Raw genomic sequence first — 22,083 nt, forward strand, 5'->3', positions numbered from 1 at the left:
ACTGGTGTATTCCGTCTCAAAATAATCCCGGGAGGGGAAGGAGGGAGGGGGAAAGGAGGGAAGGAAGAAGGGGGCTGGTGGGTGGCATGGCAGAGCTTCCTCCTTGCACCAGCTGTGGCTGGGGGGGGGGGGGGGGGGGGGGAGGGGAGCATCCCTGGGCAGTGAACCCTCTCCTGCCCTGCACTACTACCTGGGCTGGGGCTCAGGGTGGAGCTGAGGCTACACTGGGCCTGGGCTGCGTGAAAACTGAGTGAATAGGAGAAAAATCAGTTCTCCTGAGTTAGCTTTATTGGCTGTGGGGAAGGAAGCAGCTGTAGTGAGAAGCCTTCTCCAGAGCAGTAGCACATGGGGTGAGCAAGGGACACCAAAAGCACCCCTCCTGTTTTGCCATCCCTGTCATAGATTTCTTACAGCTTTTGTACAGTAGCTTGTTCTGTTGCTTCATTTACTGCTCCTTCTGGTGCACAGCCAGGGGTGCTATGGGCTGAAACACGTGGCAGTTGCCCAGGCTGGGTGATGATAGTGAGGCATTTCACCCTGCTGTTACAAGTTGCTTTTAGCACATTTTGGGGACACCCAGCCTAGCATGGTTACAAATGCAGAGCCCTTCAGTGTTGGTGGTCTGCCCAAGCTTTTGTTCCTCTCATACTGGCTCTTTACATTTATCCAGTGGTCTAGTGAGAAGGGTCAGCCATGTTAGTAATGCCCTTTGGTGTACTGATAGGGAGCACTTCCTAACATAGAAGCCGTTTTGTCTTACCTTATATCAGTTTGGTTTAGCAAGTGTATTTTCAGGTTGCCAGTCATCATAGAGCAAGTTGTGGCATTCTGAAGTGTGCTTGTAAACTTTGAGGGATAGCCAAAAAAAACAGGCTACCATAGGTTAAGGTGTCATACAGCCTGGCAGTGTGTCAGCTGCTCTTCAGGACCTGCTCATACAGCTATTCCTATAGTGTTTGTTCCCAGATACATGTTTCTGCTTTGCTGGAATGTAGCAGGGTAATGGATGGTTTATCGTAGAATCTCAGACTGGTTTGGGTTGGAAGGGATCTTAAAGCTCGTCCAGTTCCAACCCCCTGCCATGGGCAGGGGTAATCTTCCACAAGACCAGGTTGCTCCAAGCCCCGTCCAACCTGGCCTTGAACACTGCCAGGGATGGGGCAGCCACAGCTTCTCTGGGCAACCTGTGCCAGGGCCTCACCACCCTCAGAGGGTGGCGAGTTATCCTGGCTTACCCTGAAGTCATTTGATCATCAGCCTGTACCTTTTCTAGGCAGTCTGAAAGCCAGGTATGGAGTGATGTGTGTGTTCATGTATACAAAGCTGCATGCAAAGCAGTGCAGCTTTGTGTAGACATGTGAAGCCTCATGTCCCAGATCTGAGGTCTTTGTAAAGGACCCCGCCATCGTCTTCATCGCAGTAGAACTCCTGGTTTCGAGTCTGTTTCATGCTCTTGTCAAAAGAGCAGTGGGATATAAAACCACGGTTTGATGAGAGAGTGTAGAGCTGTCAGGAATTAGGCGTGATCCTCCTTATGCGTATTACCTCTTAGCTGCATGCTCCTTACCCTTAATGGTTCCTTATGTAAGAGTAAGTTGGTATTCACTCAGCAGAGCTTCCAGTAATGCAGGATAAAGTTTCCAGACCTCAGTCTTACCCTGCTTACCACTCTTCAGCTCATTCTGGTTTACGCCTGGATTACACAGAATCCAGTGTCCTGCACCCTGTGCCAGCTTCCCTCCTGGCCTTCTGTGGGAGTCACATCCCCAAACTGCAGCATGCTCCCAGTTACTCTGCTGATTCAGCTGCTTTCCACGTGTGCTTTATCTCACATGAACTTTTTCTCATTGACGTGTAGTCTAGAAAGCTGCTGTCTGTTCTGTAGCCATGTGTGCAGCTTTGTGCAAATAGACAAATCTCAATTTGCCTGTGAAATGTGGTAAGACTTGAGCTTTTCCAGCTCTCTGCAGGGCAGGGCATGGGACATGAAACATTACCTCTGTGCTCTGGCCCTTCCTAGCCTCAACCACTCTGTCACTGTAGGAGTTGCAGCAGGGGCAAGAGATTGTCCTTATGACAGGTAGTTCATAGAATCATTTAGGTTGGAAAAGACCTTTGAAATCGAGTCCAACTTTTCTCTGCATTGCTTGAGATCTCTTACTGAACTGAGGGCAAATAGCTCCTCCTTACATCCTTAGTGAAAGAAACTTCACTAAACCCCTGCCATAAACGCATCATTGTCAAGTTCAGCACTAAATCATGTCCCTGTATGCCACCACTTCCCCAGGCAGCCTGTTCCAGTGCTTGACAACCCTTTTGGTGAAGAAATTTTTCCTAATATCCAGTCTAAACCTCCCCTGGTGCAGCTTGAGGCCATTTCTTCTTGTCCTATCATTTGTAACCTGGGAGAGGACTGACCCACACCTCGTGCCATCTTCCTTTCAGGTAGCTGTAGAAAGCAATAAGGTCTCCCCTGAGCCTCCTTTTCTCCAGACTGAACAACAATGGTTCCTCAGTTGCTCCTCATAGGACTTTGTTTCTAAACCCTCTCCAGCTTCGTTGCTCTTCTTTGGACACGCTCCAGCACCATGCTCCTTTGAGGGCTTCCCAGCAGTCCTGAAACAGAGCTGACTTACAGTCAAGAGTTTTGGAGCAGCCGAAGCACTTCTGTGTCCAAACCCAGGACCTGTGAACCACTGAGGATGGGTTGGCTTTCAGTGGGGGTTTTGTGTGGTGCATCCTTTCTGGCCAAAGGCAGGGTGCTTGGGTACAGAGAGGGTGTGGGAAGAGTGGGGAATCCAGCCTGGTGTCATACTTCCTTGAAAATCGTCAGGGAGATGTGTTGTGACAAGGACAGTGGGAGCACCTTTCCCAGAAGGCATTCAAGTATTGTCAACTTATTCTCTGTCTTATTTGTCAGTATTACTGGCTTTTTGGAACTTAGGGTGCCATGCCACTCAGATGTCCATCTCATCAGTATCTGTTCATTGTCAGGGGCTGACACTTGAAATACCAGCAAATAATGGGAAAAACTGTGTAATGAAAAAGAATAGATTAGCTGCCCACAGGAGAAAGTCCTTCCTAGCTCCTACCAGTGGTTGCCCCGTGTTCTCTGTTGGTTACATGCTTATGTCTTTTACTGCCATTGCTGCCATTGCAGCTTATGAATATAAAAACCTTTGATCTCTGCACCCAATTCCAAACCTGGGCAGTCAGTCCTCTACCTCAAGTGAGGCCCTGGCACAGGTTGCCCAGAGAAACTGTGGCTGCCCCATCCCTGGCAGTGTTCAAGGCCAAGTTGGACGGGGCTTGGAGCAACCTGGTCTCGTGGAAGGTGTCCCTGCCCATGGCAGGGGCTTGGAACTAGATGAGCTTTAAGGTCCCTTCCAACCCAAACCAGGCTGTGATTCTATGATTCTGTGATTCTTTATGCCGTATACCTCACACTGATTATTTTAGAGAACACTTAAGACTTCTAAACCCTTGAAATGTCACTGGACTTTTGTTGCCAGCCATCTCTGGAGCTGGATTTTCTGGAGTGTTTAGGGCCCAGAAGGACAGGGAAGATACCTCATCCCTTGATTTAGTTTCTTTGTTGATCATTTTTGCTGTTGTTGTTTACTTTGAAATACTAGAGCTCCCAGCACAGTTCAGTGTGGAGGCTTATATGAAGGATCGGTGGAGATGCTCCTTTCTGTGTAGGTTCCAGAAATGTTCAGCACCATTTCCCACGCACTATCACTACAGTAACAGTAACTTGGTGTAAGGGAAGCCTGCTTTTTATTTCTTTTATGTGAAGCATGGTCAAGACAAGGAAAACACCAGCTAATAAGCGGCATGATAAATTAAGTGAGTAGAAAGGATGCTTTGGCACACTTGAAGTGAATGTGGACTCCACTTGGAAAGGAGAACCCCTGCCCTGCTTCTGAATGAAAGACAGTAGATGATATCGTCCACTGGTTTTAGGCTGTGATCTTGCAGTAGGTATACCCTGTGTTGCATCTGTCCTTGTGTTGTATCTCTCTGAGACCTCTGTAGGCTACTTCCTGCTGGCCTAGTGTCTGACTTGAGGCTTCTGAATAATTTGTATCTCTTTTTCTTGCATATAAATTTACAAGAGGAAAAATCTGATTCTCTAGCCTTACAATACAGCAGCAATAATGACAGCAGAGCTGTGTCTTTTACATATTTTCAATTAAAAAGCAGTGCTGTGATCTAGCATCTTGCAGTCTGCCCAACCTAGTAGTGAACACAAGCTCTGATAAAAAAACTTAGTGACGTAACACCAGATCCTGCTCTGGTGTGGAGGACAGGCAGCAGAGCTAACCCTGGATGCCATCAGCTGCGGGACATGGACATATGTTTTGCTCAAAAATACGTGCTTGTTTTTTTCTCTCAGTCTAGGCTGTGTAATACCATGTGATAGACCCACTGGGCAACATTTGGTGAAAAACAGAAGAAAAGAGCTTAGCATATTTCATTATTTGACAGTTTCACAGGGTCTGCCTGACTCCAGCTCAGAGGTTTGTGAATCTGGGTTTATAACTGGAGCTGTCACTGTACAGAGCTATAAATACATGTCATTTCTGTGGGAGATCTAAATGGTGCCAGGCAGATCCAGGAAGGAAGGCACCCAGATGACTTTGTTTCACTACCCTTTTGCTCCATAGTCCATCTCGCAGGGGATCACTTGTGATTTCAAAATCTCAAAAGCCTGTGTTTAAACTGACCTGCCAGATGAAAGTTCTTGCATTTCCTTCTTATTAATGCTTATTGCATGTAATCTGATGCATACATGTATAGAGAGAGAGCATGGTAGAAACCCACCTTGCATTTAGCATTGATACATTGAGTTGAGGAGCTTCTTGTGTTCAGTCTAGCTCAGGAGAGGGGCACGGGGGCCATGGCCTCCCTGCACATTATAAAGGTGATCTCACCATCATAAGGGATTGACTGGAGCCTAAAACTGGCTCCAGTTGTGGAGTTTCATGCACGTGAGAGAGGGGAGCTTTGTACAACTTAGGAGCAGACATCGCCACTTTGGAAATAAGGTGACTTTAGAATGTGGTTATTTGCATACGGAGAAAAGCTGTCAGAGTCATCTGGAGGTATGTTAAGTACATTGCTGTCTTGCTCCCAGCCCTTTAAGGTGGAACCATGGAAATGCTATGTCTGATTTGGGGAGGTTTTCTATTCCTGATCCTACAAACCAACTTCAGGAGAGCTCTGGCTGAATAGAGAGGAGCCTCCTTGTCACAGATCACAAGAACACAGGATCAAAAGCATTGGGCTATGTAGGAAATGGTATATATGAGGTGCTGGTAGTTCCAAAGAAGTGCTGAAAGCTCCTGAGGCGTGTCTAAAATAAGTTATTTTTAATAGTGTGCACAGAATACATGGCCTGAAATTCCCTTGGGAAGCGGTCTGCAACTGGGAAGTGCTACCAGCTGGGTTGGCTTTCATTGCCATTCAGCAATACTGCTGCCATTCCAAGCTCCTGCCAGTAAGTTTGTCTTTGAAAGAGTCTTCTCTTTATCTAGTCATTCAAAATGAAAAACTACGTGGAGAGAAAACAGCTCCTTAAATGGGAAGGCCAAGAATGAGTCCTGAGGCAAATGTGGCTGATGAAGTGAGTGAAGGCCCCATAAACAGTAACCAAGGAATGGCAGTTGTCCAGTCTGGTCTGCTTTTCAGCTTGGACTTACAGTATTTGACTTGTTTTCTGTAAAGAATAAAAAGAGCATGCGCTGATGAGACCCATTTAATTGCAAATTATTCCCCCCTTTCCTTCTTTTGCCTACAGGTGATAGGTTTTCAAAGATGTAGTTTTCTTTGTGTTTATTTCTGAAAATTCCACTCTGCAAGCCAAATTTCTTTACTACTACCACAGTGGCAGAACCAGTGTGGTAACTATATGAAAAGCCTTGATTTTGGTGGTGATACTTTTGTAACTGGGGTGAGTTTTAACTAAAATGGAATGGTAATAAAACAAGTGGTTGAGACCTTTATTATATATTTCTAATGGAGCTACCTAGAGGTTGTGGTTGTGACTTTCGTTAAAACATGTATATGCTGGTAGGTAAAGAAATTACTGATCCATTACTTAAGTGCTTCTCTCATAAAATAACCATTTATAGCTTTTCTTTTGTAGGTCTGTGTTTTATTGGTTACAAAATAGACTAAGAGTCCATGGGTCTGGAGTTGCATGTGCTCTCATTGCTGTAGGAAATTAACTGTTTATGGTATCTTATACCAGGTTAGGGTTTTGCTGGCACAGGATCACTGTGTAATAGCTGGTAAGTCTTCATTCTGAAAAATGTCAGGCAGAAGTGTTTGTGGGAAGAAGTAGAACAGCAAAGGCAATAAAGGTGTGCCCCTAGCCTGTGAGCCTGTAGCGTGTGTCTGACCTTATTGATATTTAGTGAGATGCTTCAAAAACATATTTATAAGCATTTGTAGAATTGAAGTCTCAAATTCTATTGCCGGAGATTATTCTGAGAGCATAGAATTCCTTCTTTCCTATAAATATTTTACAGCATCTGTTGTTAACAGCCAATCTGTCTTCCTCTTGTTTCAGGGAACAGTATTGAAAAATGGCACGGAAACCTTTGAAGCCTGGGAGGATCCTCCTCCACCAGTCTACATGCAGTTCTACTTCTTTAATGTGACAAATCCTTTGGAAGTGCTTCAAGGTGATACTCCTCTTGTAGAGGAAATAGGGCCATACACCTACCGGTAGGATCATCATTTCACTGTTTGCACATCTCGCTAAACCTGTTGTCTGTGAGGAAGCCAGAAAGTGGGATCCAGAGTGCTTGGGATCCAGTTCTATGAGCAAAAACTAGCTATTAATGTGTGATTACTCACATTCAAGGGAGCATCATCCTATACCACCCAGGCAGTACAGCTAGACTGACATTTGGAGTACCTGCAGTCAGTTTTGGATTAACCCAGAAAGTTGTATCAGATGTTGGACAAGATTTTGCTTGTGTGCTGCTGTTCTTCAGCTGCTGAACACAGAGGAAGTTGTTTGCATCCTGGTCTAGTGTGGGGTTTGAGAGTCTGGGGAGAGGATGATTCATGTGTCACTGAGAAATTACCTCCCAGCTGAAGTTGCACAATTCACATGGGTAAAAATGTGGCCAGAAAACCAGTTAGAGAGTGGTACTATAAGGATCTTCCTCAGCCAATCCCCACTGTAAAACCTACTTAGATTCAGACATACCTACCATTTGGACAGACTGATAGAATTACTACAGCTATGTGCAGTGTTGGAACTTTATCTGGCCTCTTGAACTTTCCGTGTGATATGGTTGCACACAAAACAATCTGCTGCACACAGAGGGATTCTGAAGTCACCTTACAAATGAGTTTTCCTTTAGAGCTTCATTCTGCTCTACATGCAGCAGTGTAAGCCAGGAGCAGTGCTGTGGCAGAAAGTAGTATGGTCTTTGAAGTTACGGAGGTATGAAAACCACGGCAAAAGGTTGATTTCTCATTGTCAGACTCGCTTCTAGTCACACACACTCATTCAGACTGCACACTAGCTCAGTGCCAGAAGGAGCTGCAAAAAGATCAGAATCTGGTTGTTAGTGCTTGAAAAAAATATTGTAGCATAAAAGGGAGAGCCTTTGTGGTAGCTTTGCTCTCTGCAGTACGTCTTGCCTTTCTGCTTCTTTCCTCCCACACCTCAGCTTTGCTTCACCCTCTGCCATCAATCTTTTTTCGCATTTCCTCTCTATTTCAGTACCGTGTCTGTTTAGCCTTGGCAAACTACATGGCAAAATACCTCATCTTAGATAAACTGGTAGAGCTGGAGAAAAGACATAAGCTTTCAACTTCCTAAGCTTTTCTTCAGGTCTTTATAGTATAATGCTCATAATTAGTCAGCCATGCATTCTCTCTGTCAGGAAGATAAATAGGGTCAGCTCTAGGTGTAGTACAGCTACACGAAACCACGTAGGTCCATGGTCTTCTGTAGCCTGGTACTCAATCCCCTTAGCTACCTTAAATTTTTCCTGTTTTCTTAGTTCTGTCTTCTGGATTTCATGCATAGCCCCATTTGTGAAGCTGCATTTTATCCATGAGAGAGTGTGATGGGATGGACGGGGCTGGTGGTGTAGCTGGCTGGGTTAGTCTGTTCCCAAGGGGAGGCCCAGCCTGAGCTTCTTGTTTATGAGTTGCTGGGAGAGCCTTCCCCTTCAACACAACAGGCTGGCTGTGAGCCAGTTGGGTGATGCAGACTCTCCCTAAATTGTTTATTGCAGTGGGAGGGAGGGAGGCTGTGTGTTTCAGTTGCTTCTGGCTTGTTTGGTTAGCCTGATTTTGACACGTCCAAACAGGATTTGGTTGTTCTGTGTTCAATCTGATAGAAGGAAGAGGAAAGTTAGGGAATTGAGTGCTCTTTTCCAGCGGATTCCTTAATCCTTGCCTGGCTGTCACTGCCAGTACCAGACAGCAGCAGTGGGTGGAGGAAGAGAGGAGGCATGTGGTAGAAGAGGGAGAAGGGAGGGATGTGGCATGCTCGAGACAAAGAATGAACACCACGTTTATTTCACAGGCCCCATGTAGCAAAGCCTTAAAGGCTCATTGAGGTTTAGCATGTGGCGTAACACCTAAAATGCCTTAAACATGAAGTATGTGGTTCAGTGTTCTTATAAAATAGGGTACTGGGGAGAAAGGCTGGAAGTAAACCGGCTCAGACAAGCAGAGTTAAAAAATTTGAGTGACAGAGGGGAGGTGGGATGGCTAAATAAATCTCTTCCTGCATATTCTTCCTGCAGTTCTGTCATGGTTTAGGCCCAGCCGGTAATTCAGAACCATGCAGCCACTCACTCACTTCTCCCCTTCTTCCTCCCTCTGCTCTGGGGGGGATGGGGAGGAGAATCAAAAGAATGTAACTCCCACAGGTTGAGATAACAGCAGTCCAGTAACTAGGGTATAATACAAACCACTACTGCTACCACCAATAATAATAATGATAAGGGAAATAACAAGAGGAGAGGACACAACCGCTCACCACCCACCGACCAATATCCAGCCCGACCCGAGCAGCGATCTGGGCCTTCTGGGTAACTCCCCCCAATTTATATACTGGACATGACGTACTGTGGTATGGAATACCCCTTTGGCCAGTTTGGGTCAGGTGTCCTGTCTCTGCTTCTTCCCAGCTTCCCCTCCTCCTTGGCAGAGCATGAGACTGAGAAAGTCCTTGGTCAGAGTAAACATTACTTAGCGACACCTAAAACCGTTGGTGTTATCAGCGTTGTTCCCCAGCTGAAAGTCAAAACCACAGCACTGCACCAGCTGCTAAGGAGAAAAAATGACTGCTGTAGATGAACCCAGGACAAGTTCATAGTTTTGAACAACAGAGGTAGATTCTGTAACAGAAAAAAGAAACAACAAAAAACAAAGTAGTGCTTGTATTTTAAAATCCTGGAAGTTAAATTTGCAGCATATAAAATAATTATAAAGTACAAGCTGCTTATCTGCCTAAGCCCGAAAAACACTTCGATATTGTCTGCTCTTGCACACATATACAGCTTTTTGTCTTTAACATCTGAGATCCTCCTACTTGTATCCCTAATCAGAGAGTATTATTTTCCTCCTCTGCCCTTTTACAGTTGAAAAGGCTTCTCAGGTTAACTCTGGCTTATTTTAGGGAAGGCACTTATAACTGTCCCTTACCATCCTCTCAGTTCAAGCCCTGGATATAAAGTAGGTTGCTGTACAAGTAGGTTGCTGTAGTTGTCTCTTGGCAAGTCAGGCTGGAAGGATGGCCAGACCAAAATGTTCCTTGGTGGTAGAGATGCTGAAGAGCCGTAGATTTGCTTCTTTGTGCAAGAAAGATGGGAAATGGTTGGAACAGTTTCCCCAGCCTTTCCAGTTGAGAGCCTGAACCAGAGTAATACAGCCGCGTTGATGGATCTGGTGCAGCTGGGATAGGATGTAGTATCTGAAATGAATGAAAAACATCATAGCACACGGTCTCATGGAATATTTCACTTTCACACCGTGGAGCTTAAAATCTACACTAGAAGCAAAGCAATGAAAAAGTCAACAGACTCCTGAGTGAATGGAGACTTGGGAAATGCAGAGCATTTCACTTCATGTGTACTCCGAAGGTTTCATGCCATAGGCAGACAACCTGCCATTCCCCTTTTCTGGTTTGCTGAAGACACACATATAGCTCATTCTGAGCCCAAGCAAGCTGGTTGTGCAGAACTGTATACTGCTTGTTTGTAAAACGGTAGTTGCCATGGATTGAATTATGGTTATGACCTGTGTTTCAGGGTAATTAAGATGTAACTTCCTCATCATGCCAGCAGGTAGCATTTGATGTTTCTTGCCAACTGCACTTGTTTGTTAGCAATCTTGAATTTTACGATGTCTGTCTGAGTGCATAGACAGTAACAGAAACAACTTCCCAGGCCATGAGTAGTTCAGGGCAAAAACTCAATTGAATTTCTGTTGTGTTCAGGATTCCTGTCTGAAAATTAAAGGACAGAAGCTAAAATGAGGCTTGTTCTATGCCTGTGCTACATGTAAGCCCAGAAGTCCTAGTGCAAAGTACTTTAAAGCAAGCAGTAAGATTCTGGTAGGTTCTTAGGTCAGGTTAATGAGACTTACATGAAGCCTACGTCTTGTTGTGCCTGAGAGTGGATTTTGCCTGCAGCAAAGTTTAATTTTCAAATTGTACTTAAGCACAGTCCCATATCTAGTGCCTCTAAATCCTTCTGTACTGTTAAAATTGTTCTCTTTCCTTGGAGGTTTTTAAAGACAAGGCAAAATACAAAGTGAAATGAACATGTGGGGTGACAATTCTGGAAGAGCCCAATGAGGTCTGATTCAGCTTACACTGATACAAAGGGGAGTTCTGTTGCTGACGGCAGCAGAAGCAATAATTAGTCCACTCCTAGTGAACTGAAAATCCTACCTTTTATGTGCTTAAAGCAGTAGAATAGCCATAAGTTAATTGCAATTAATGTTACGCGTACTTGTTTAACTTAATTAGAGAACAAACTCTTTGTTTTTCAGAGAATACAGGCCAAGAGTGCACGTTCAGTTTTTGGACAATGGTACCAAAGTATCTGCTCTGAATCCCAAGACGTATGTATTTGAACCTCAGAAGTCAGTTGGAGACCCTGAAGTGGACCTGATTAGGACAGTTAATGTTCCCGCAGTGGTGAGTTCTCTTTCGTTTCTGCTTGGAAGTCATCCTAACACACTTCATAACTCACAGCTTGTTGCTTCATGCTGTCTCTGTCTTTGTGGTAGATAAGTGTGATAGAAGAACCAGAGAGGCAGCTTATATCTGGGGCAGACACAGTTTTGGGTTGGACTGTTGTGGGGTATTTTTATTATATTCTTCCTTTGCCATACACCCCTGTAGTGTTAGTGCTTCACCCTTGTGCTGAAAGCTGACACACACTGCAGGGCTGAGCAGAGATCAGGCTTGTTGGGTTTCCAGGAGTTAGCAAAACTGGCGAATAAGGTGAAAGTACTCTACAAAGAAAGTCTCATTTGAGTGATTAGAGGCAGACCATCATTTTGGGTCTCATACAGGAACAGTATGAGAACAAGCAGATCCAAAGCTGTCCTGTCTTCCAAAGGAAATTAGACTGTACTAAAATATTTGTTAGTTTTGTAACTAGGCCTTTGCTCCCTCTACTAGTGTAATTGACTTCAATTACAGAATGCATTCATTTCTAATTACCCTTCAGCATTTCAAAAAATGTCTTGTCTGACTTTATGAATGAATACATAGATGCACTGTATAAAGTAGTAGATAGGACTCGGCTTACTAGAAGTTACAAATAATACAGTCAATGTGTTTACAATTCCTCCCAGGCATTTGAGTGGTGGTAAGGATTATCTCCTGTTCAGATTTTTGACTGTGATGCACTGTAGCAGGTAGTATGAGGAGAACTACAGGTTGGTTTTCCCAAGGAATATTTCCTTCTTTTGGTTTTGCTTTGTTAAAGACATGTTGTAAAATCACTTGGCGACTAGAAAGGAAATAAATTTGGGTATTGCTTGCATTTTGGAGAAATGGCTGTCTTTTTAAAGTGTAAACTATGACTTCCTAAGGGTGAAATTGAAAGCATGTCTCCAGCTGTAAAATACTTGTGAAATATAGGCTGTTTAGAAAGCAGTTTTACACATTTCACTTAAAATCCGTTCCTAAGACTATGGCAGTTAATGACATGGAACTGAGCTGGTTGTGTGGCAGTGCCAGGCTGAAGAGGAACCTGCAGAAGCACATTCCTGTAGGAGAAAAGCTGGAGAACCTGTTAGACAGCACTTACTTGCCATGAGTAGAAATAATGAAACCAAAAAGACAGTTGAAACGTGTTTGTAGTTGGTATTACTTATTCTACAAGAAAGCTGACCATTTCTCCCCTATTCTGATCCCCGGCAGACTGCAATGGAGTGGACCAGGTCAACCCCTCTTCAGTTTGCGACAGAGGTGCTGCTGCTTCTGTACCAGGAATCCCTGTTCACAGTTCACACTGTCCATGAATTACTGTGGGGCTACAAAGACAGGCTCTTGTCAACCATTCATCTTTTGCATCCTGAGATAGACCCAGTGTTTGGTTTCTTTAATAAGGTAACTGGCATGCAAGACTTTCTGATGCTTTACGTGGGAATTATGTTGTTGCTATACAGTTTGGGCTGTCACAGCCAGCCAGTTGGGAAAGCTGGAGATGGGCTGCAGGGTCAGCAAATGGATGTTCCCTCTTCAGTTTGGCTGGATCTAGGCATTGGCTATAGCCCAGCTGTGGGTGTTTTATCTGACTTCTCTTTATCACATAGGGATAAGCTTCCCAAGGGCAAACCACTCCACTATTGCCTGTGCTCTCTTGAATAACATGGGGTTTGCAGGGCCAGTTGTGCAAACTACTAGAACATTTCCTGACCTATTTCCTTAGTCATTGATTGCAATCACGCTATTTCTATGCTGGAGCTGTTACTGACTTCCACAGTATTTCTGGTTCAACATCATTTTGGACTGTGGGGACTACTTGTTTCTTGGAGATCATCTGCAGTGCTCAGGTTATTTTCTGTGAGTTTATTTTTTTGGCTAAGGGCTTCTTTTTCAGTGGCAAATTTCAAAGGAATAAAAGGCTAATCTACTGTTACATTTCCTTTACTTGGGAGGGGTAAGAATCTAGCCTGATCCTTCCACATCATTGATAATGAAGGTGGAATTTAATGAATTGCACTTACCTTACAGAAAGTCCATCACTTCTGGGGTGGATTTGAAGTGATGACAGCTTAAACTCCTGCCACCCCGTTTAAGTTAGAAGCTGGGTGTTACAGAATGAGCAGAGTGATTAAAAACTCATGTATCTGTTTGCAGATGAACGGAACTGATGATGGAGAATATGTTTTCCTAAGTGGGGAAATGAACTACCTTAACTTCTCAAGGATTGTGGAATGGAAAGGAAGAGAGTAAGTTTTTCAGTATGGTCTCTGTCAAAATCTGTCCTTTTTCACATTTGGATGAACATAAGCATTGTTCACCAAAAAAGGGTCCTTTTATAGCTCTTAGCAGCTTCAGGCCAGCCCACCAGTATTTTGGTATGTGTCATGTAACTCTGAAAGGAAGACATCCCAGCCTTTAGTAAGCAGACTGCTGGGACTACTCACCTCTGAACCCATAACTGCCCCTCGGAAGAGGCGACCCTCTCTCCCTTCCCTTCTCTAGGACACCCATCCCAGCCACCTGTCAGGACAGTATTCCCACATCTACACAGCCAGTGTTCCCACACACCACGTTTCCTTACTGCTGTGTACTCAGAGCCAAGGCTGGGGCAGCTTGTGCCTGAGTATCCAGCACCTCTTCAATGGGCAGCGTGTGTTACTAAGAAGCCAAACATGAACTTCCTAAAGCATGACCACTGCTCAAAAGATATTCTAACCCTTACTATCTTTGCTTGGTTTTCTTCAGGTCATTGAGCTGGTGGACAACAGAGACATGTAACATGATCAATGGAACAGATGGGACATCCTTTCATCCGCTGATTAGCAAAGATGAGAACATTTATATCTTTTCATCTGATTTCTGCAGGTAAGGAGAAGAAAATGTTACTCGGACTTTAAAGCAGAGCCTTTACATCCATTCCTCTTGGCATTTCATGTTTGGCTGGTGCTTTTCCTCCTGTGATTTTATTTAACAGTTATGACTGTTCTGCATTCATTCATGGTATGAAGGATGAGAGACTTACACAAAAGAAACCCCAATCTGCATCAAGTTAAGGACACGCTATTTCAACATAAAGTGAAAATCTGGAAGATGATTGGAAAAACAGACTGGACTGCCATGCGAGCCTAGTCATGAGAGGAATGGAAGGATTTACATCAACCTTGCCCAAAGCTTCTTTCCTCCAAAGTCTTCCTCTGTGTCCTACTTTTTTAGGGACATGACCTTTAGACATTCATGACTTGACATAATGCTATTTGAAATGCAACAAGATGTAGAAAATCTTGGTGTTTCCTTCCTTACATTCCACCTTGTCTTCTCCCTTGTCCATTTCCCTGTCTGTGAAAACCACACTGATCTGAAATTCCCTATTTAAATCAATACAGATGTATGTTACGCTGAATTCAGGACTTGCCAACTTGTTCTATATTCATTTCCTTGTCCCTCTCAGTAGTACATACAATTGCTGTCTCATGCAAGAGGCAATAGCAACATGGGGGCTACAGTGAGACCCAAAATGCTGGAAGCAGGCATTAGTGTCCCTGGAGCAGCACAGCTGACACAGGATTGTCTATTCTTTGCAGCAGCAGAGTGATGGAATGTGCATTTGCTGATCAGAAGCCTAATAAATTTAATACTTAAGATCTTTGGAATGGGCTTAAACGAAGGCTGTAGCTTACTGCAAACTTAAGTAGATACACAGACAAGTGCTCAAGACATAACAAATTGGGGTCTGGCTTTTCTTCCTTGCAGATCTTTGTACTTGGTGTACGACAGCTCGGGAACTGTTGCAGGCATTCCAACCTACCGCTTTGTGCCCTCTGCTATGGTATTTGCCAACACAACGGTTAACCCAGGCAATGCTGGATTCTGCGTACCGCCGGGAAACTGTCCTGGCACTGGTGTCCTCAATGTCAGCGTCTGTAAGCAAGGTATGTTACCAGGAGGTGGAAGCAGACTGGAAGAATGTCAACGGGGAACATACTTCTTTCTGTCTGAAATGTATGAGGACACTTTGGTGAGGCCTGTAGGGTTATGATTGTGCTCAGTGAAATCAGCCACCAACAAGTGATCATTTGGTTGTAAAATGCAGTAGCGATCTGAGGGGATGTTCTTGTCAGATCCTGTCTGCTCCAGCAATGTTTTAAATCAAGGAATCAGAAGGAAGTACCAGACATGAGACATGAAGCTGTGCTGATGATGCACAAGGGAAGATATGGCTTGTTCTGAAGACAGGGAGTCAAGAGTGTTGATTCTTTAGCTCCAGAATGGACTTTCCCTTTCAGTGTAAATGGCACAATGATGAGTTTTGAGGTTCTCACGGACGTCCTTGAATCCTGCTCTGTCTTGTTGAGGTGGTGACTTTTTATGTTTTCACATTCTAGGTGCTCCAATATTTCTATCAGCTCCACATTTCTACCAAGCAGATCAAAAGTTTATAGAGGACATAGAGGGCATGCACCCAAAAAAGGAGTATCACGAGACATTTCTGGACATCAATCCTGTAAGTGCAGCCTTTTTAAAACGGTTATATAAGGAATCCAAGCACATGGGTTTAGGTCACCTTCTTGGATGGTGTTTATCAACATTGTTCCATTGACCTCAAGGAAGCTGTACTAGTTTATGTGGAACTGATCTACTTATTTTTCCTTGTATAGAGCAAACTTTGCTGGATAGCAAGAATTGAAATGCATTTCCCATTGTGCTGTGTAATTAGAGATGCCATCAGACTGGTAATGATGAGATGAAAGAGTTAAAATATTTCTTAGAAACAGATGAGGCTACTTTTCTGGTTCACCCTGCCATCCCAACTGTCTGAGTATTATCTTGACTGTGTTTTGCCCAAGCTGAAGAAACTGGGTATGTAGACCAAGAGAGGAAATCAATATTCCATGGATGTTGGACTCAATTTAGGTAGCGTGGAGTCATGAGAGGAGAGTTACAGAAGCGTAGTGATTACATCTTTCATGGATGTTTACAGAGTTGCTGGTATTTTCACCATGAAATGTCAGAAATAAAAGGAGCTTGGAAGTGATGGTCTGTGGTTTTTTACGCTTGTGGTTTAGCCCCAGCTAAGCACCACACAGCTGCTCACTCCCTCTCTCCCAAGCAGGATGGGGGAGAGAATCAGAAGGGCAAAGCAGGAGGAAAATGTTCCTCTCTTAAGGTCTAAGGCAGCTGCTGCTTGGTATCTGGTTTGGTGCCAGGTTCTTCCCATGACCCTGCTCCTACTTACCCAGCTTTTTAGTACTGCCACAAATGGCACCTTCCCCCTCCCACCCACTCTCCAGACTTAATTTTGCTGCTTGAATGAGGAAAATATTCCTGTGCATCCCATTGCAGCCGTTACTGTGTTGTGTTTCCTGCTCATTGTCCCTGTGGCCGTACGCTTTTATTATTTTTTGATACTCTGATTTGTTTTATTCCCAGTTGACAGGGCTCGTCCTGAAAGCAGCCAAGAGGATGCAGATCAATGTTCACATCAGAAAATTACCTGAATTTTTGTAAGTGTTCTCTGCTGCTAGGTAGATATCTCACATCTGATTTGATACTCAAAATTAATTTGTCTGCAGTGTTCAAATAGAATATTGGTTGGAGAGAGCAAGTGGTAGAGAAATCCACTCAAATCTCAGTTTTAAGTGGCAGTATCCTCTATTCTCACAGATCAAGTAGATTTTGCAGTTCCATCTGCAGAGTAAAAGCAGTATTCAAGAAAAGCAAGATGTTATGGACAAGTTCCATGTGGTGCTTGTGGTGCATCAGTCATGTATCACACTGGCTTGTTTGCTCACAGGGAGGGTCTGCCACCGTGGAGTGCAGCTCAGACTCACTGCAGCGAGGACATGCCATTCTACTCTTCACAGCTTGCAGGAGATAAATATTGCAGTTACCATCGTTTCTCAGCAGTGATCACATGAAAACCAAATGAAAAGGCATGAGGGCTGCCCCTGCCTTTCCCCAGCAAGCACAAAACACAGACTGAGTGCTAATGTCTCACAACAGCAGGCAAGAGAGGGCTTGTTTGATCAGGTGAAAGGATCTTGCCTGTGACTGCATTGATATAGTAAAGAGAAATCTTTGTACTGCAATTTTGGCAGTAAGTACAATCCTACAAACAGGAAAAGGGTACAATCCCAAGAAATGTGTGGGTAAAATCCCCCATGTCATCTTTGTTGCAGGTGGATTCTGTCTGGTTTTCTAGGTGTTCCATTTTGAGTTGCACATCCCCAGACTGCAGCTCAGTTGTGCAGAAATACCCTGCACCTTATGTCTTTCTGACATAGTGATTTGCTTGTCACTAAGCCTGTGTGGTAGCTATTCTTCCTACTCAGCCTCTGAGCATGTGTTTATTGGCACAGCTTTGCTACATATTGTATAAAACAGAAGTATTTTACCTGCCTCATACTCCTGGAAGAGTCAGTGATGTTCCTTCAGACCAGCACCACCTTATTTTCTAGTGTCTAGGAACTGTTACATTAACACAACTGATGCATAAGCTGTTATTTTCTGTGTGCCAAATTTGGGGGGGGAAAGGAGGATTGCTGCTGTGAGCATGTTCCTTGGAGAATAGTTTCTGTGTTTTGCAAATATGAGTAACCTTCAGCATCAGCTTAGCTTGGCATTCTTGCTGACTGGCACAAATCTGCCATTCAGTTGGTGATTAATGGGCCTCTTATGGATCCTTCTCTTTTACTCCCCACCAAGCCCCTAATTATGCCATTGCTCCCAAAACAGCATTCACTATCCATCTTGGAGAATGAGATTGTTCTACTCCAGGAGGGAGGTGAAAATCAACCACAAAAAGGAACATCCCAGAGTTTCCTCATTTGTTGTTCTATTATAATCTGTCTTCAGAACCCTCAGGTTGAAAAGTTGTGAAACAATGATTTTTTTATTGTTGCTTTTTCTCACACAGTGAAACGGGCAACATTCGAACGCTGATTTTCCCGGTCATGTATATAAATGAGGTAAGCATTTTTGTTGTTTCTTTGCAACATTGTGCTGTTTATACTGACAAAAACACTGGTTTTGAGCTAACCAGAAAAGAAAATGCTGTTGATCACCTTTATACAGTGATAGGTAGGAAGCTGTTGCTGTTTCTTAACTAACATCCTCTGCTGCTTGTTGACCATAGTATCAAGTTCAGCCCTGCAAAACACTCTCAGTCAAACAGTCCTTTTAATTTCAAAGGTCTTTGAAAGGGTCAAAGGCCCATGGGGATGCTCAGATGAGGAGGTGGGAGTTCAGAAGACCACATCTTTTTTTGCGTCATCTGTTTTGAATATTCCTGTGCTGTAGCTGGATCACTGAATTGGATTCGGGGAGGACTCCAGGGTACCAGTTTCAATAATGTACACTATTATTCCAGGCCTGTATTATTCCATGCCTAAACTGAGAGTTAAAAATCTACTTTCTTTTGAAATACAGACTAGGTAAAGCAATCTCATACAAAGGAAGAACAGAAACCAATCTTTTTTTTTACCTCTTCACATCTCTCTCCTCCAGAGTGTTCTGATTGATGAAGCATCTGCCAGCAAACTCAAGCACGTCCTGCTGGAAGCCAGTGTTGTAACTGGAATCCCCTTCATAATCATGGCTCTAGGAATTGTTTTTGGGATTGTTTTTATTGTGCTGGTGTGCAGGTCCCGAGGAATAAGTGAAGAGGTCAGTAGCATTTGAATTTGGCCTTGCTTACTATGTATCTGCCTGTATTTGATTTTGTTGCTTTTTACCTGCTCAGTGTCTTTGTGCACACAAACATTTTTATACGTTGTTTTTGTTTAACATGACCTTTCTAGGGAAGGGAAGTTCTAATAGACTCAGACTAAATCACCAAAGCAAAGGAAAGGAGCTAATATGAAGAATGTGGTAAGGCAGGTCATGTGTCTTGTGCCCAATTCCCTTGCTAACAGTAGTAAAAGAAAAAAATCAGCCTGTCTAGAGGACCCTGGAGGATAAGATGTAAGAAGTCCACTATATTTAAGAACACTGTCAGAACACAATCTGACACTGTTCTCAGAAACAATTTTCAGAATCATAATGCAAATCTATGACAACAGAACGTATGAATTTTACAGACGGCAGCACGCTGATTTGTAGGTCTGCTTATGAAAAGTCCTGTCACAAAGTGACATGCTGGCATTAAGGTTGCTAGTCATGTGGAAAGCTGATGTCAGAATTTCACCCTCACAGGCAAAGCAGTCAGGTTCAGACAAGATAAACTACAGATCCTCTGGTTAGAGAAATAGACTGGGTACTCTAGTAGGCTGTTTTCTCCCTGTAGTTGCTGTTGTCTTAGTGTGATCTTGCTTGTATGGTGTTTCCTAAATATGACTTTACAATGATGTGAGAAAAAGCCCTCACACCTACCTGTAGAGCACCCAGCCACCCTGTTCATGTCTTAGTCCAGCGAGATCAGGGGCGTGATGGTAGTGGCAGCAGTGGTGGCACTTTGGCAGCAAGATCTGCAGCCTCCTTGCCTCAAGTGGTGGCTTTGAGAAGCTGATCTTTGGCTGTCTTGGCTTTATTCTTGATTCTGTCATGAACCAAAAGTTGTTCATGAGCGTATGCTCTCAGAACTGTACTTCAGGTTCCTTTACAAGAGAGACTTTTGCCATTGAGCTTTTGAGCTTGCCTGTTACTGCTGGCTCAGCTATAGAGTCAAAACTGTCCCATTGCCTGAGGCCCCTGTCCCAGGCATTCCTGCCCCACCCTACAGGTATAGCTTCACACCATCACTTTTGCGTGTTCCTGAACACTGCACAGGGATTAAAATGACAAAGGAACACCTAAATTCCATGTTTTCTGTACATTGCCTTTGTTGATTTTCCTGCAAACAGAAGTAATTCAGCTAGTTAAAGCTCTCCTTGTGATCCTCTCCATGCAGGGCCTTCTATCATCTGTAAGGTGCTGCTGTGAGCCCGAGGTCCAGGCTGAAAGCTGCCACTCACCCTCTGGTATTTTTATAGTGCAGTGCTGGTTCTCTTACAGGAAACTGTACTTAGAAGTAGGAGCCAAGAGCTTTTTCCTCTCCTGTCTGGAGTCTCAGCCATGCAGCTTCTTCCCCCTCATGGAAATTCTCTGATGTGCCACATCTAACTCACTGTGTTGTGATTTTTTTCCTTTCAGAGTACTGAAGATGAAAGGTCGCCGCTCATCAGGACATCTTAGTAGGTTTCCTTTAACACATGAGCTTGGAGAATAAACTATTAGAGCTGACCTAATACCAACTACCACTACCCAGCATTCTCTACCGCAGAGAAACGATCGTGTCAGGTGTAACTTTTTGTGGTATAGATACGGAAGACAAGCTGCATTGTCTTAAAGGGAGGAGACTTTTCATACCAGCTAAGTTACAAGTACATTTTAAAACTGCTTGAGAACCTGCTTTTTCCAACCCTGCACTCTCTTTGTACCTGCACTGACAGCCATAGATGATCATAACCACTGTATCATTGAAAATAACATGGCCTGAATCAATACAGAAACAACATGAGGGACATTTGCAAATGGCCTTGGGAGTGTGGGCTGCAAAGGACCTTCTTGGAACACAGCAGGCTCCCGTGTGCCCTGGAACAATGGACGGCTGGGCTGTAGGCCTAGGCTTATCTTTTCTGTCAAGTGTTGTGTGCTACTTACTACCAGTATGCACTGACTGTGTGTTATTCATGTTATCAGTCCTTTCACAAATGTATTTGTACAACTAATCCAAAACACTGAGTGAAACCTCATTCACCATCTTTAGTTCTCAAGTAAAAGGAGGCTGATGGTTTGAGGTGTGATGCTGTATAGACCTCTTCACTGTTGTAACTCGGAACAGGACCCCACTGCATGTTACGATGTGTTTCTCCTTAAGGTCTGGGGTTTTTTCAGACCATACAACATTGTTCTTGATGGTGGAGGGTACAAAAATGGTGTTCTTGTTCCACTGGTATTGGTGTCATGGTTGTCAGCTGGTTGAATGTGAATACAGACTTGGTAGTTGACTGTTGAGGATAAAAGCACATCTCCATGTTAAGGTATGCATAGGGCCTTGAGAAGTCATAACACTTACTTGTCAAGCGGAAACTTGTTCTAAAAATCACAAAGGTATTTTTTCCCCTGATTAAAAGAACATTCTTGTGGAGGAGTATTTCCATTAGACGTAGAGAGTGAAACATATTTTTAAAATGTATTATTGTCTTCTAAATAGAGGCATTGGATTTTGCATTGTCTTGGGTTTGGGGTTTTTTTTTCCAAGATGGTGGTGTGTTCAGCAGTTTCGTTCATCTGGAGCCAGTTCCAAGCAGGAAGTTTCTCAGTGACTGCAATTGTTTATGATCTGTATTAGGTAAAAACACCAGGCACAGCGCGGGCTCCTCACAGTATTGCAGTTGCAGCTTTGCCTCTTCAGAGTGTTTGCCGTGGCAGAGGCCAGAGCTGGTATCTTGAACCTCAGCTAAGGAACAGGACTCTGGTCAGACAGTCGCCCACCTCTGGCTCTGGGGAACAAGGAGCTTCTCACAACTTTCTGCAGTGATCTTGTCAAGGAGTTGTGCTGGAGATTCATCAGGCTGAAACTGTCACTTCTTCTCCACGCACCCCCAGAGCGTTGCTGTCTGAGTGGTAAAGTAACACTGTGAAACTCCTGGGGAACTCTCTGCTCTGCTTTCACCCACATGCTGCTCTTCTTGCATGTTCTGGATGCCACATGCATCGTTGGGAGTGACAACCACCTCTTCTGTGCTATTCATAGAGTCATAGAATTGGTTGGGTTGGAAGGGACCTTAAAGCTCATCCAGTTTCAGCCCCGTGCCACAGGCAGGGACACCTTCCACTAGAGCAGGTTGCTCCAAGCCCTGTACAACCTGCCCTTGAACACTGCCAGGGATGGGGCA

At 44.0% G+C, this 22,083-nt stretch overlaps 1 protein-coding gene across 1 annotated transcript; it reads left to right on the plus strand.

Moving 5' to 3' along the window:
• The first annotated feature begins 6,316 nt into the window (after window positions 1-6,316).
• SCARB2 (scavenger receptor class B, member 2) lies at window positions 6,317-20,377 on the plus strand. The gene is given in 13 exon segments (XM_010023928.1): window positions 6,317-6,389; window positions 6,392-6,424; window positions 6,576-6,735; window positions 11,038-11,185; window positions 12,422-12,610; window positions 13,364-13,455; window positions 13,955-14,074; window positions 14,960-15,138; window positions 15,592-15,710; window positions 16,637-16,710; window positions 18,123-18,174; window positions 18,713-18,871; window positions 20,336-20,377. Coding segments are annotated over 13 exon segments (1,440 nt in total).
• Window positions 20,378-22,083: the final 1,706 nt, after the last annotated feature.

The sequence above is a fragment of the Nestor notabilis genome, unplaced genomic scaffold, assembly GCF_000696875.1.
Source record: "Nestor notabilis isolate BGI_N333 unplaced genomic scaffold, ASM69687v1 scaffold6221, whole genome shotgun sequence".
NCBI lineage: Eukaryota > Metazoa > Chordata > Aves > Psittaciformes > Psittacidae > Nestor > Nestor notabilis.